The sequence below is a fragment of the Psittacula echo genome (assembly GCF_963264785.1).
Source record: "Psittacula echo genome assembly, chromosome: 6".
Lineage (NCBI taxonomy): Eukaryota > Metazoa > Chordata > Aves > Psittaciformes > Psittacidae > Psittacula > Psittacula echo.
The window spans coordinates 41,815,759-41,829,425 of record NC_137743.1 but is presented as its reverse complement, the minus strand read 5'-3'; the positions used below and the strand labels follow the sequence as shown (position 1 = coordinate 41,829,425).

General features: G+C 40.7%; 1 protein-coding gene across 5 annotated transcripts in view; it reads left to right on the top strand.

Annotated features, from left to right (window-relative positions):
* ACVR1 (activin A receptor type 1) overlaps positions 1-9,306 on the top strand; it is a 65,220-nt gene extending 55,914 nt beyond the window's left edge. For all 5 annotated transcript variants that reach the window (XM_080620261.1, XM_080620263.1, XM_080620260.1 and 2 more), the window contains 3 exons: positions 2,965-3,162; positions 7,657-7,787; positions 8,802-9,306. In XM_080620261.1, the coding sequence (XP_080476387.1) occupies positions 2,965-3,162; positions 7,657-7,787; positions 8,802-8,936 (464 nt within the window). In that variant the 3' untranslated portion in view covers positions 8,937-9,306. The remainder of the gene's footprint in view (positions 1-2,964; positions 3,163-7,656; positions 7,788-8,801) is intronic.
* Positions 9,307-13,667: the final 4,361 nt, after the last annotated feature.

Below are 13,667 nucleotides of genomic sequence, written 5' to 3'. Positions count from 1 at the left end.
TTCTTATCGCTTTTGCCTGACGGACATGAGAGACACAGGGAATACATGAAAGCCACACACCTGGGCCAGTCTAAATTTGCAGGGGAAATGGTAAAAAATGAAAATATCAAACTTCAGAGACTGGTTTTTAAATAAATTCGTAGCTAACACTGAGGGGAGGGGCAGCATACACTGGTGTTGATTGACATCACACTATAAAGTGAAATCTTCATTATTTATCTAGAGGCTTCAGATAGTTGAGATTTTCTGGGAGCAGCAATAAACATTTCTTAGGTTTTTATGGTGGTGCAATAGCTTTTTTTAATTTGAAATCCTTAGGTATGTATCTGACACGTTTGTTCGCTATCTGTAAAGGAGAGTTACCAGAGATTTTGTTGCCTTCTGGCATATATTTATGCTGTCTTTTCTTTCCTGTATAGCTTTGTGGGGGTTTTTTGGTGTTTTTTTATTTGTTTGTTTTGTTTTGTTGGTTTTTTTGTTGTTTTGGGCGGTTTTTTGTGTGTTTGGTTTTTTGGGGGTGGTGGTGTTTGGGTTTTTTTTTTTTGGCTTTTTTGTTTTAAACTTATCTCCTCTGTTTCAACACATTCATGATACAAGAAAAATGGCACTTAGAGACTGGTTAAGTATAAGCAGATGGGAAGATTCACTGACTGCCCAGACATGAGCTGGGCTTGGGTTCTGTGGGTCACACCAGGTTCTGGACTTGCAGCATACCTGTGAAGAACAGATGTCAGTTCTCAAAGCAGAGAGTTAAAAAATAGCTTTGATGTGATCTCGTCTGTTTTGCCGGCAGCCTGGGTGTTTGTTGCCATTCAGTCCTAGTCCTAAGGGCTGGCAGCAAGTGCGAGAGCTTTGTGAATTGGCCGCTCATCATTCACCAGGCATCCTGGAAACCAGTATCTTGACCGGCAACCTGGGTATCTGGAGTCACAGTTACAAAATTGGCCTTTTCAAATATGTTCTAGCTAAGCAGAAACTGTGTGATAAAGTCCAAGGATGGATGTTAATCTTGCCTCAATCTTTCAGCACTGTGGAGAAGTTCTGCTCTCCTAAAGCAATTTGCATGCATGGTAATAGGTCTTAGTTGGGCAACTTTATAGAACAGCAGAGTAACGTTTGTACAAAAAGAAGAAAAACCCTAGCCCTCCTCTTAACTCCTTCCATCCCCTTGCCCCTCCATGTAGAGTAGTGAATGCCTGGTTAGAAAGGTACAAAGAATGATAACAAAACATTGGTTTTATTATTTTAGCTAAATTTTTGGGTTTTTTGTTTTTAGCAGATACTCCAGTATACTAAAGAGGATTTTTTTTGTCTTGAAAACCAGTGTGTTTCATCAGTTTGTATGCCCGTCAAGGCTTTTTCTTTTTTTGAAGAAGTAGAATCTTAAAGAGTTTCTCTGACAAGGACTTATGCAGACTTAAGTTAAATATGCATTGAGATCTCCTGAGGTGAAAAGCAACTGAAGCAGTGCAATATCTGTTTCCTGACTTCTGTAAACAGCCCAGATGCCCCATGATGAGACCCTGATTACAACATGGTTGTCCCCTGACCTTATTGCAACACTTTCTCAATTTGCAGTGTACAGGATGCTGACTTGCATCCCTCAGCTGTAGACCTTTGACCTGTCAATCTATTGAATCTAGTTTGCCCAATTTGGATGGACTATTACGATTTTTATGAAAGTGTTCTCTAAAGTCTTGATGTCCTCAGAGTTTGCCAGGAAATTTGTTTTTAACCTTTGTTTCCAGTGTGCCAGGTTTTTTTCTTGACTTTTTTGTTTTGGTTTGTTTTTTCCCCAGAAAAATATTGCAATGCATACATATTGTATAACTTAATATAAATATAAATAAGCATGTATGTACAAATGTGCATAAATGTCCTGTGAGTATATATATATGACAAAACATATTTTTATCTGAAGAGCAAACTTTGCAAGTTATCTTCTCAGTAGTCATGGGGTTAGTAGATGGTATTGTCCTAGAAGTGCCGTAAGCGTTTTCTTAGTAGCTTGAAATTACTTGAAGTGCATTTAAATTGTAGCAAAGTTTTCCAAATTTTTGTTACGTTGAAGTTCAGACTGTTCTTCAGGAGGAAAAAAAATTGTTAATGACCTGGTGATAGGTTAACTTTTTGTGGGACAGAGCTAATAAGGTTTTTAAGTCTGATCTAAAATAAACTCATGTTAAATGTAAATGGTATATGTTCTTCTTACAAGATTTCCTGAGGAAATTAGGGAGCATTTGTGTTGTCCATTCTATTGCTTAGTTATGTCATGCACCTGCTGCTGTTCAATTTGCAGTGCTCTCTGTTTACCATGGCAAAATGAGTACTCTGTGTGTTTCCAAATTTACAGTAATTTAGTCCCTCACATAATGTTCTTTGCTTAAATGTTTAGTAATTAGTAGAAACCAGGTAGAGTGGTTTTGACAGACTCATTTTAGATCAGCTTGAGGATGTTTATTTTTTTGAAGCTACTGCAAATACGGTGTTTTTTCATTTTCCAGCTTTATTTTTTTTAACTTGTGTATATCCATCATGTGGTGTTTTTCTTCTTTTCCCCGCAGTTCAGATATATCCACCTACCCAAAAGTTCTATAAATAAATCTGAATGCCGTGTCAAATTGTTTTCTCCTAAGTAACAGATGCTTGGCCTTCTGTGTATACGTGCCTAGAGCGCTGGTGACATCCAGTGGCTGCAGAACACTTAATGACAACATTTTGCAACAGTGCAATAAAATGCTTAATGGTAATCCCTGAGGAGATAATTGGTCTAAGTCTGTGGACACAGTGGCTGTTTTAGATAGCTAGTTTGGAGCTGACCCAGTTGGTCTTTGGTCAGTTGGTTTCTCAGCTCTTTCTAAGAATCCGTCTGATGGGTCTCACAGTTCACATGTAATTTTAAATGTATTCTGCTATAGTTTTAAAGCGAGTTTAACAGAGGATTTTTATTTTCCTTTCCTTCAGGCCTTGCAGTTATGCACTCCCAAAGCACGAATCAGTTGGATGTGGGGAACAATCCCCGTGTGGGTACCAAACGCTACATGGCTCCAGAAGTCTTGGATGAAACTATCCAGGCAGACTGCTTTGACTCATATAAAAGGGTTGATATCTGGGCTTTTGGGCTAGTTCTTTGGGAAGTAGCTAGACGCATGGTTAGCAATGGTAAGTATTTGGGACTCCTTTACTTGTTTTTAGAAGGAGTTAAGTAAATGGTAATTCACAGCAAAGCATCAGCTACCAAAATGCATGGGATACACAGTAAAATACTGGACTTCTGAAGTATGGTAATTCCTGATGCCTTGCTGCCTCTGTTGAAGTTGTTGGTATGAGAGAAGAAAGATCTGTCCTTTGTGGTGTTCTAAATCATGATGAGAAATAACTCATACCAAATAGTTACATTGAAAATTTTAGATCATAAAATCTCTATAAACTTCTTCCATGTGTTGGGACCAGCAGTGTTTACCAGAGATAAGTGCTTGCACATAGGCACTGTGTAGAGTGTTGTCTGTTTGAACATTGCAGTTGGCCTACAAGATGACAAAACTTCACACGTAAGCTTTTGATAAGTTTGTTTTCATTGCCAGTCTTGAATTTTGAGTAGTTGATCTGTAATCTGTCAAGCCACACTGTTTTGGAGGCTGGTAATCCTTTGTGGAGTATTAGATGTCTTGTTCCCTTTTTTTGTACTTATGTGTGCATGTGTATACTCTGTGCAACATATCTAAAAATACAGTCTTACCTAGTTACCTCTTGAAATGAAAATTCTATGAAACAGTAGCTGTAATCTAAATATTCCTGTGCTGAAGTTTCTCTATGTATGGCTGCAGTAACTGCAGTTCACAGACAATTTACCTGAGCTACTTTTAAACTAGCGAGCTTACATTACACGCTGGCAGTTTTGCCAGGATGGTGTGACAGTCAGTATGGACTGCAGACCTACCAGAGATGATAGATAAATGCTTCAGTAATTTTGTTCAGGCTGAGCTCAGTGCCACAATGGAAGAAGTAATACAGAGATGTAATAACATTTGTTGTGCCACTAGAGTCTTAAATTTAACGTGATGGTGATACTAATTCCACAATACTTCTTTCCAGTTGCTCCATATTTCTGGCTTTTCCATAGGCAATTACACTTCCTTGCACTGGTTTGAAATGGAGCAAACGTTTTCTCTCAAATCTGAGTGTTTAGCTTTGTGGAAATCATTACTTCATCAGGTGGTTGCTCAGATGACCCTGTTTGGTTTGTAGTAAGACTTTGGCACCAGGACTGAGCATGCTGAGGTCAAGGTAGCATGCTAGGGTGTGCCTTAGGTGGGCTAGAGGCACTTGTTAGCGTATATGCTGCTATTCCATACTGATGGACACTCTTCACATCTCATTTACTGGGTGGAGATGCAAAGTCTGTTCCAGAAAGTAGGCCTGAGTTAATACTTCAGTTTGTGGAGACTGTGAAGTGTAATCTGACTAATAAGTCTGATACTAAAAATAAATAGAAATATTTTAAAAGTTTTAAAAATGTTTATTTTAAGATTTTTAATTTTAAATATTTTAATTTTTTTTTACACTTATCTAATGGTCTTCAAGGTGACTTGGTGGTTCTCAGTATTTTTCTGTTGTGGCTTAGTATAAGGAGGAAAATGTGATAGGAAACTCCTTTACCACAACCAAGAGTATTTGTCTATTGTCTTTGTGCTGTAGCAAGAGCCAGTCAGAATTTCTCTTTGTACATAGAAATGCAGTTTAAAGCCCCAAATCAGTATTTTACTCTCTTTAAATAGACCAGTGATTGTTTCTTGCAGAGTGGTTGTTTGCTGCTTTTCAAGCGTGCTCCCTTCCTAGTGCACAGTGCCGTGCATCATAGAATTATAGAATAGTTAGGGTTGGAAAGAACCTTAAGATCATCTAGTTACAACCCCACTGCCATGGGCAGGGACACCTCACACTAAACCATGCCACCCAAGGCCTCATCCGACCTTGAACACATCCAAGTCTTGAACACCGCCAAGGATGGAGCATTCACAACCTCCCTGGGCAACCCATTCCAGTGCCTCACCACCCTCACAGTAAAGAATTTCTTCCTTATATCCAATATAAACTTCCCCTGTTTAAGTTTTAACCCATTACCCCTTGTCTTGTCACTACAGTCTCTAATGAAGAGTCCATCCCTAGCATCCCTATAGCCCCCCTTCAGATACTGGAAGGCTGCTATGAGGTCTCCACGCAGCCTTCTCTTCTCCGGGCTGAACAGCCCCAACTTTCTCAGCCTGTCTTCATATGAGAGGTGCTCCAGTCCCCTAATCATCCTTGTGACCCTCCTCTGGACTTGTTCCAACAGTTCCATGTCCTTTTTATGTTGAGGACACCAGAACTGCACACAATACTCCAAGTGAGGTCATACGAGAGCAGAGCAGAGGGGCAGGATCACCTCCTTCAACCTGCTGGTCACGATCCTTTTGATGCAGCCTAGGATACGGTTGGCTTTCTGGACTGTAAGCGCACGCTGCCAGCTCATGTTCATTTTCTCATCTGCGAACGCTCCCAAGTCCTTCTCTGCAGGGCTGCTCTGAATCTCTTCTCTGCCCAACCTATAGGTGGGATTGCTCCAACCCAGGTGTAGGACCTTGCACTTAGCATAAACTTCATAAGGTTGGCATCAGCCCACCTCACAAGCGTGTTGAGGTCCCTCTGGATGGCATCCCTTCCCTCTGGCGGCATATCAACTGAACCGCACAGCTTGGTGTCATCGGCAAACTTGCTGAGGGTGCACTCAACCCCACTGTCTATGTCACTGACAAAGATGTTGAGCAAGACTGGTCCCAACACCGATCCCTGAGGGACACCACTCGTTGCTGGTCTCCGGCTAGACATCGAGCCATTGACCACAACTCTTTGTGTGCGGCCATCCAGCCAGTTCTTTATCCTCTGAGTTGTCCACCCATCAAATTGATGTCTCTCCAATTTAGAGATGAGGATGATGCCCAGGCACTTACGGTTCTGTTCCTTGTGAATCTTCACTATTGTTGTCAGTATTGGGATATTAATAGTGACCCTAGAAGCTGAAAGATGGTTACTGCACAAAGCCACCCTTGATGTGTGATCATCATTACGTGAGCAAGGATGTGTCTGTTGCTTGGGTGCTTGTGTAGATCTTGCCTTGCTCCAACAGTTACATTTGTGCATGCATAGGATGACTTGACGCCAAAGGAATGAGGAATAAAGGTGAAGAAAATATGGATGTATGTGCAAGTTCTAGTTTGAGTAGCAAAAAGGCAGCAACTGCAGGAGATGCAATGTATTATAAATGGCAGAAGTCATCTTAAAGCTGTCCAGAAAGCAGCACGCTAGAAGTTGTGCTGAAGGGACTAGGACATCCCTTGTAGCAAGTGGCTGGCTTTCCAGGATGTGAGCAAGAGAAGCGTGTCACAGTTCAGTGCTGGCTTTGTGGGAGGGGCAGTGTGGGCTAGAGGTCACAGTGGCTTGCTGATGCTGCTGGCAGGCTGCTGGTGGAGCCAGCAGTGGTCCCTTGGGGGCTGTGATGTTTGGCTGTAGTAGAACAGAGAATGGTAGAACTAGAATGGCTCTGTTGGAGTAAAGGTTAGACCCACCTCATTTCTTTCTTACTACTGTGTGTCTTATCTGTAACAGCCAGTTATGTACCCTATACTTTGGAAAGACCCCATGAAAACAGTAATTTAGAGCAGACTCTTCTAGTGATAAAGCTCATCTGTAACATCCTAATGACCGTGGAAGTATTTTCAGAGCTGTATGATGTAGCTCTGGAGTTCTGCATTTGACTTGTATAAGGCCACTACTATATTTGAAATGGAGGCATGGACAGTGTGGATATGCAAGAGGTTTTTTGTGCTCTTGAGTTCTCACAATAAACGTTATTCTGTGTTCTGGGAGGAAGCAGGAGTGTAAAGCCAAAAGTGTTTGATATGCAAAACTTATGAAACAGCAGCAATGCACACATGTGTTAGTAGGAAAAAGGCTTTTCATCCTGCCAGTTTGATGTAGGCCGGCTGGCAAATTGTGAGAGCACACGTACATACTCAGTTTTCAATGCAGAATCCTAGAACATACATTCAGACACTGGGTGCTACAGGCTCTCAGGTGTTTGGCTTTGTGATGGCATGTGGTGCCAATTACCCTCGGTATTTTACTATTTATAACAAGAAAGAAACTATTTGAAGCACCAGTGTGAGGGTCTGTAGATGCTGACATGCTTATTGGACGCTTTCAGGAATCATAAAACTATGCAAAGTATGTGGTGAGCCTGTTAAAAACCACAATGCAGACCTTAATTTTCTTTTGCATTTGCTAGTAGAAATCACAGTTTTATGGTAGTCAGTAAACCCCTGTGCATTATAAAAGATGCACTTTTGGGAAGTGAATTTATTCCTCCTCAAGCATCTGTAAAATGGATGTAGTTCTTTGTGGGGCTGTAATAGGAGACTATTAATTAACATTTTAGGTAGAAAAAGCTGTTCCTGTTCCAGTGCTATTTTGTTGTTTAATGGCAGTTTGACACAGTGGTGTTAACTTTTCAAAGACTTTTCTGCTTTTTAGACAGCTAGGTCATGCGTTCTCTCTTTGTGCAGAAATGCTGTTTCACTGACAGTCATTAAATAATGCCTCTTGTTTGTGTCTCACCAGGTATTGTGGAAGACTACAAACCACCATTTTATGACTTGGTTCCAAATGATCCCAGTTTTGAAGACATGAGAAAAGTGGTCTGTGTAGATCAGCAAAGGCCAAACATTCCCAACAGATGGTTCTCAGACCCTGTAAGTGGGTGTGCCTGTGGGTGGTTTGCAAAGATACAAGCTGACCTTTCTTCTTTTGAAATAAAGTCATGAAAGTTATTTTCAGTTATCACTTGAAATTGAAATGGTCTCTGTGCTACTTGTCGGGAACATTACCTGTACAGATTGCAGGAGCATGCTGGCATGGACCTTTATGTTGGAGCAGGAAGAGCAAATTTAGTTGAAGTAGTGAGCAAACCTGTGACTGTGGAGCCTGAGCTATTCACAGATCACCCTTTTAGAAGCATGATTTAACAATAACTATTTTGAAGCTGCTCTTTGTATGTTGTTGTTTTCTCTCAAAGGGTTGTTGGTTTGTTTTTTTTTTTTTTTTTTTAAGGGAAAGGTAGCCTGTGTAGAACTTTCTGTGGCTTTTATAAGCATGCAGATTCAGAACAGAATTTCAGTCTCTCTCCTGCCTACAGGATAAGGGATTGTTGTCCTTTTTGAAAGGCTACTGCTGAAGTTTTTCTTCATCAGCACTGGACTCTCCAGGTTGACCAGTTCTTGTTCCTTATTACTGAAGCTGTGGAGGTCAGGTTGAATCTGCATGGCTGGCTAGGGCCAACTAGGAGGAGATGTCCCAGCTATATGGTTTTGGTTGTAGAGCTGGCTGCACCAGCCGGCTGTGAATCACAGCCATTTGAAGTTGTACAAGCATGATGAAATCTGTACCATGTTTGGCTTCCTTCGTCAATCTTGCTGGAGACAGTTTCATTGAAAAGAGATTCTGTGGAGTGTTTTCTCAATTAGGAAAAAAACAAAACTCCATTGTTTAAAATTATGCTAGCTTGTTACTCCAGCCAGCCCATTGTCTAGTTATTCTCTGGGTTTAACTGAGTTATCAAACTTGGGGTTTTTCAACACCTATAAACTCTCCATACATCCTGAAAATTGAGTATTAATAAGGCAATAAAACTCAGTCTAGTGGTTTCTTGGCTTGTTATTTGTGGACTTAATATGTGTTTTGTGTTGTGTGTTTTTTATTCTTCCCAGACATTAACATCTCTTGCCAAGTTGATGAAAGAATGCTGGTATCAAAATCCATCAGCGAGACTAACAGCCCTGCGAATAAAAAAGACTTTGACCAAAATTGATAATTCCTTAGATAAACTGAAAGCTGACTGTTGACCTTCTTCTCGTGGTGCTCTCCTGATAGGAAGGCGTTTGTCTGGTTCAGAAGTAGTCTGAACAGACAGTTTATACGATTGGTCCCCATGTGGCTACTTATAGAGGCAGAAGTTCTTACCAAGCCATCTGTGGGGGAGACATCGGAACCATATGAACTTTGCTCAGTGACTGCAATGGGCATTTCACAAATGGTCAAGCTATAAGGACTCACGCTGGATGTACTGTTGCAAAGGTAGTGGCCTGAAGGAAGACAGAGAAATCCTAAGACAAGATCAGGGCATTAAATAATGGCTTTGAACAGCTCTTTTCTTTTTTCTTTTTTTTTTTTTCCTTTTTATTTTCTATTTTTTTTATTTTTAATTCTCCTAATCACTCCCAGGGCAAACACATGGAAGTGGTAAATTTTAATCAGCAATATTGCCTGTGCTTCTCTTCTTTATTGCACTAGGAATTCTTTGCATTCCTTACTTGCACTGTCACTGTTAATTTTAATGACATGACTTGCCAAAAATATGATTGGCTGTACACTACATTGATCGATGCCTGAATAATAGGAAATTAATTTGGTAAACTGAAAATGTAACTGTCAGATTTTAGCTGCATTTTACATGTGTACTGATGTTTACAATAATGCTGAACATTAGGAATTTCTCGTTTATACAAAACTTGCAAATTATTTATTGCTAGTGCACTTGCCAGTTTTTTTAAACTGTAAAAGAAGTGCATAAAGTTAAAGCTTATTTTTATGTGGCCTCTTTCATGATTTCTTACACAGATGTTTTTGTAACACAGTATAACCTGAAACATAAATTGTTTTCTGTATTATCATATTACAACTTGATAGTCACATTTTAAGTGCTTCACATTTGTAGGTGTGTGGTCTGTAACATATTTTCAGTTCAAATATGGAACATATATATAGCCATTACCCACATGACGTTGTGTCTAGTATCTTACTGATCTAGAAAAGGAAAGCTATGGAGGAATTAACTAGAATTTTAGGTCATGAATGCTGTGGGGAAAATGCATTTTATTTCTTCTAAGCTATATAATATGCATTTAAACTCTGCCAGAAAAATAACTATTTTGTTTTAACCTACTTTTTCTATTTAGTAGTTATTTGTATAAATTAAATAGAATGTTTTCAAGTCAAACAAAAGTGTTTTAGTTCTCTTACTGCCTGTCAGTAACAAAGGTGTACTAATACAGTAGTGGGTATTGCCAGTCATGTGCTTGCAGGTGAATAGAGCTGGTCCAGGTCAATACCGGGTGGAACACTGAGGGGTTGAAGCTGTTAACAGTTGTTTATCTAGGTGTGTTTTTCCTGTACTGAACTGGATCCCAAAATAGTACAGCAGGGAACTGGTGTACTCTCCTTAGACGTGACATCACCCATGTCCATACAAACCTCCCAGAGCATGCCTTGCAGGAGATGGAATGCCATCTCCTAGCCTTATGGGGAAGAACTGAGCTTTGTAGAGAGAGAACTGTTTTCTCTGCCCATACCTCTTGATAACTCTTATTTGTTATGCCAAGTGGAAGAGTAACTAGGAAGTGACAGTGCCCTTTCATCCTTGATAAAGAACTCCTTTTTTCATGGGCTTCACATCTTCCAGGTAATCTAAGGACTTGAATAGTAATCAATCATTCAGAGACACTTTCTTTCTGGGTTAAATTTGGCTGAGGTTCCTTTCTGTGCTGTAAGTCCACCAGGTTCTGCTCTCCTGTTTCTCTATAACTCTTCCTTCTCAGCCCAGTCTTCCTTGCCTGACTCCAGCCAAGTGGCATACCTTTCTTTTTGTGCATTTCTAGTGTAGAAGTGGCAGCCAGGTTTGCAGGGCATGTACTGCGTGGGGCTGAGAGGCAGCATGGTACAGTCACTCTTCAAAGCAGACTGAATTGATACCAGTTGCTGGGTCTCTTAATTATACTTGAAGAGAATCTGAGCAAATGCAGTGCTGAAAAAAAAAATAAGCAGGATCTGATTGGTTGTTCTTGTTAGGCTTTAGTAGGAAGTTAAAGGCTCTGTTGCCTGAATGCATTCTGGTTTGCTTTAAACTGATTTGTGTATGTGATGCACTCTGAGCTAACTCTTCGGTAGCTGCAGCCCAGGAGGGATAGTTTTTCAGCACCAACATGGGCAAATCAGTCTGTTGGAGTGAAGATGCTGTATCAGTGGAAGTAACTAGAGACAGTTACAACTGCAAATAAGTATCTGTATTGGTGACAATTTTTTGATACAGAGCATTGCTGAAGTTCTAGGTGCCTGATGTATGCGTATATGTAGTTCTTTCACTGTATTTACATGATGGAGCAGGCATCAGTTTTTAACACAAAAGAGGAGTGAGACAACCTCCTGCAGGGGTTCCAGGCTGCTGCAGTACTTAGAAGTGAGGACAGCTGGGGATGTCTGTACAGGGGAGGGAGAGACAGGAGGTGGCTCCAGCAACAGATGAGGACAGAGCCAGAGGTGGAAGTTCAGTGTGCAGTGATTTTTGAAGTGGCTGGTGAGGGTTTTTTTTTTTACTTGGGAGTTTTCACATCTGCAGCATTTTCCAGCACCAGGTGGTAGAGGGGAGATGCAATTTGTCATGCTCATGATTAACAACAATTCCGGCCATGTTGGCTGAATTTGCAGTGCCTTTCTCTAATGCTAAGGTACTGAGTCACAGCATCTGACTAGGTATTAGGGAAGATGGTCATGTTAAATACTTGATCTGTCTCCTCTCTCTGTTGTAGCATCTTCTGAAAAGTAGAAGGACATGACTTCAGGTTGGAAACAGCTTTGTATACTCCATAGCCGTTACTGTGCCCCATCTTTAAATCCCTCCAGTGATGGTGACTGCCACTTCCCTGGGCAGCATGCTCCAGTGCTTGCCAACTCTTTCAATGAAGCCATTTTTCCTCAGATCAAATCTAAAACTCCCCTGGTGCAACTTGAGGCTGTTTGCTGTCACCCTATCCCTTGTTACTTGGGGGAAGAGACTGACTCCCACCTCCATACAGCTTCCTTTCAGGTAGTTGTAGAGAGGCTTAACAAACCCAGTTCCCTCAGCTGCTCCTCATGATACTTGTGCTCCAGATCCTTCATCACCTTTGTTGCCCTTCACTGGGCATGCAAGGGAAAACCAACTACAGGATAAAAACACAAACCATAAAAGCACTCCATAATATCCCATTTATCCCCTGTTAGGTGAAAAAGATTAAAGAAGCAAGTCATTGGCAGGGTAAAAAATTCTGTCCATCAATGTGGTAGACAAGGTCACTTTCATTGGTGCAGCTGCTGCTTCCTTTTGTGTATGGAAACATTCAGAGATTATTTTAAAAACAATTCATATTCATGCCCTGCTAATGAAGTATTTTTGGTCCCAGCTTTGACAGAACTATTTGAACTGTTAACTAAATTATTTTTAATTAGATGACTATTTGGCAAACATGAGTCAAGCAAATTGAGTGGAAAATAATCTAAGTAATTTCTTATCCCTGGAGTTAGGGGTAAGTCATTCAGCACTTTTGCTTTTCTAATGTGTATTTGCTGCTGAGGATAGTGGAGGTCTGTACTTTCAGAAATCAGCAGAAATGACAGTGTTGTAAACAGTCCTTTGGGAACTAGATGGTGGTGTGCCTGGGAGCAGAGAAGGAAAAACTCAGTAACAGCCACTGAAGGATTGATTATGTGTGGTCTGTGTTATTTAACCTCATTTTTGGGTGTCTGGACAGTCAGGAGAAATTGGTTGCTGCTTTTCCCCTCTAGGTGTGAAGGTTTTGGCAGTGTGTGTGTGGGAGTCTCCAAGTGATGTATATGAAGGTAATACCCCCATCCCTTGTGCTGTTTTTCTAGCATGTTTATTAATCAGTGTTCCTCTAATACCCCCATAAAATCTAATCTTCTAAAGAGATTTGGAATGCTTATATATAATATGCTGCATTAACGCTGCATTTATTACTATGGAGATGGCACAAGCAGTTCTGTAGTTGAATTATTCATGTGTCTGGCAAATTTGCACTGTACACAGCCAGTATGGATCTGTGGTGCTGTTATTCGAACAGTGCCTGGCCATATATTAGAGCCCCATGAAGAGGAGGCATGAGTAACAGTACTTGATTCAGCTGTCCTGTTGATAGTTATGACTGTCTGACAGTTACAGGAGGAAGGCTGGGCAAAAAACCAGAGGTACTATAGATGGAGGGGGGGCAGGGAGGTTGTTGCTTTTTGTCTAGATTTCTCTTTCTCATGTGCAGGAGACTTGTTGCTTAGTGGTTAGGAATGCATTGCACTTTGAGAAGTGTCTGGGGACAGCTGCCTAAAGCAGCCCAAGGCCAGCAACTCAAGTTAGTGTTGTGGTAGTGAAGTCACTGGAGGCTTCCTCCCACTTGTCTGTAACTTTCCTCATGAGCCTTCTGTGCTGGAATTGTCCATGAAAAATCTATATTGGGCTTCCAGAATTTTTTACTTACCTGGATTAAACTGTTTTGGTAAGGAGGGACAAGGAGGAATTCTCTTCCTGCAGGGTGAAATGGCAGCTGTGCAGAAAGATCAGCCTTGGCGTAGTGGTTGGCAGGGGAGAAGGGAAACAACAATTTACAGGTGCTGTGCCATTTATAGAGAGAGAAGTTAAATCTTTCTCAAAAGCAAAATACTTTTTTTTTTTTTTTTTTTTTTTAATGTTTTAGAGCTAAAATTTATGTAGGAAAAGCAAGCATTGTGTCAACTGTAGAGCTAATGGTGTG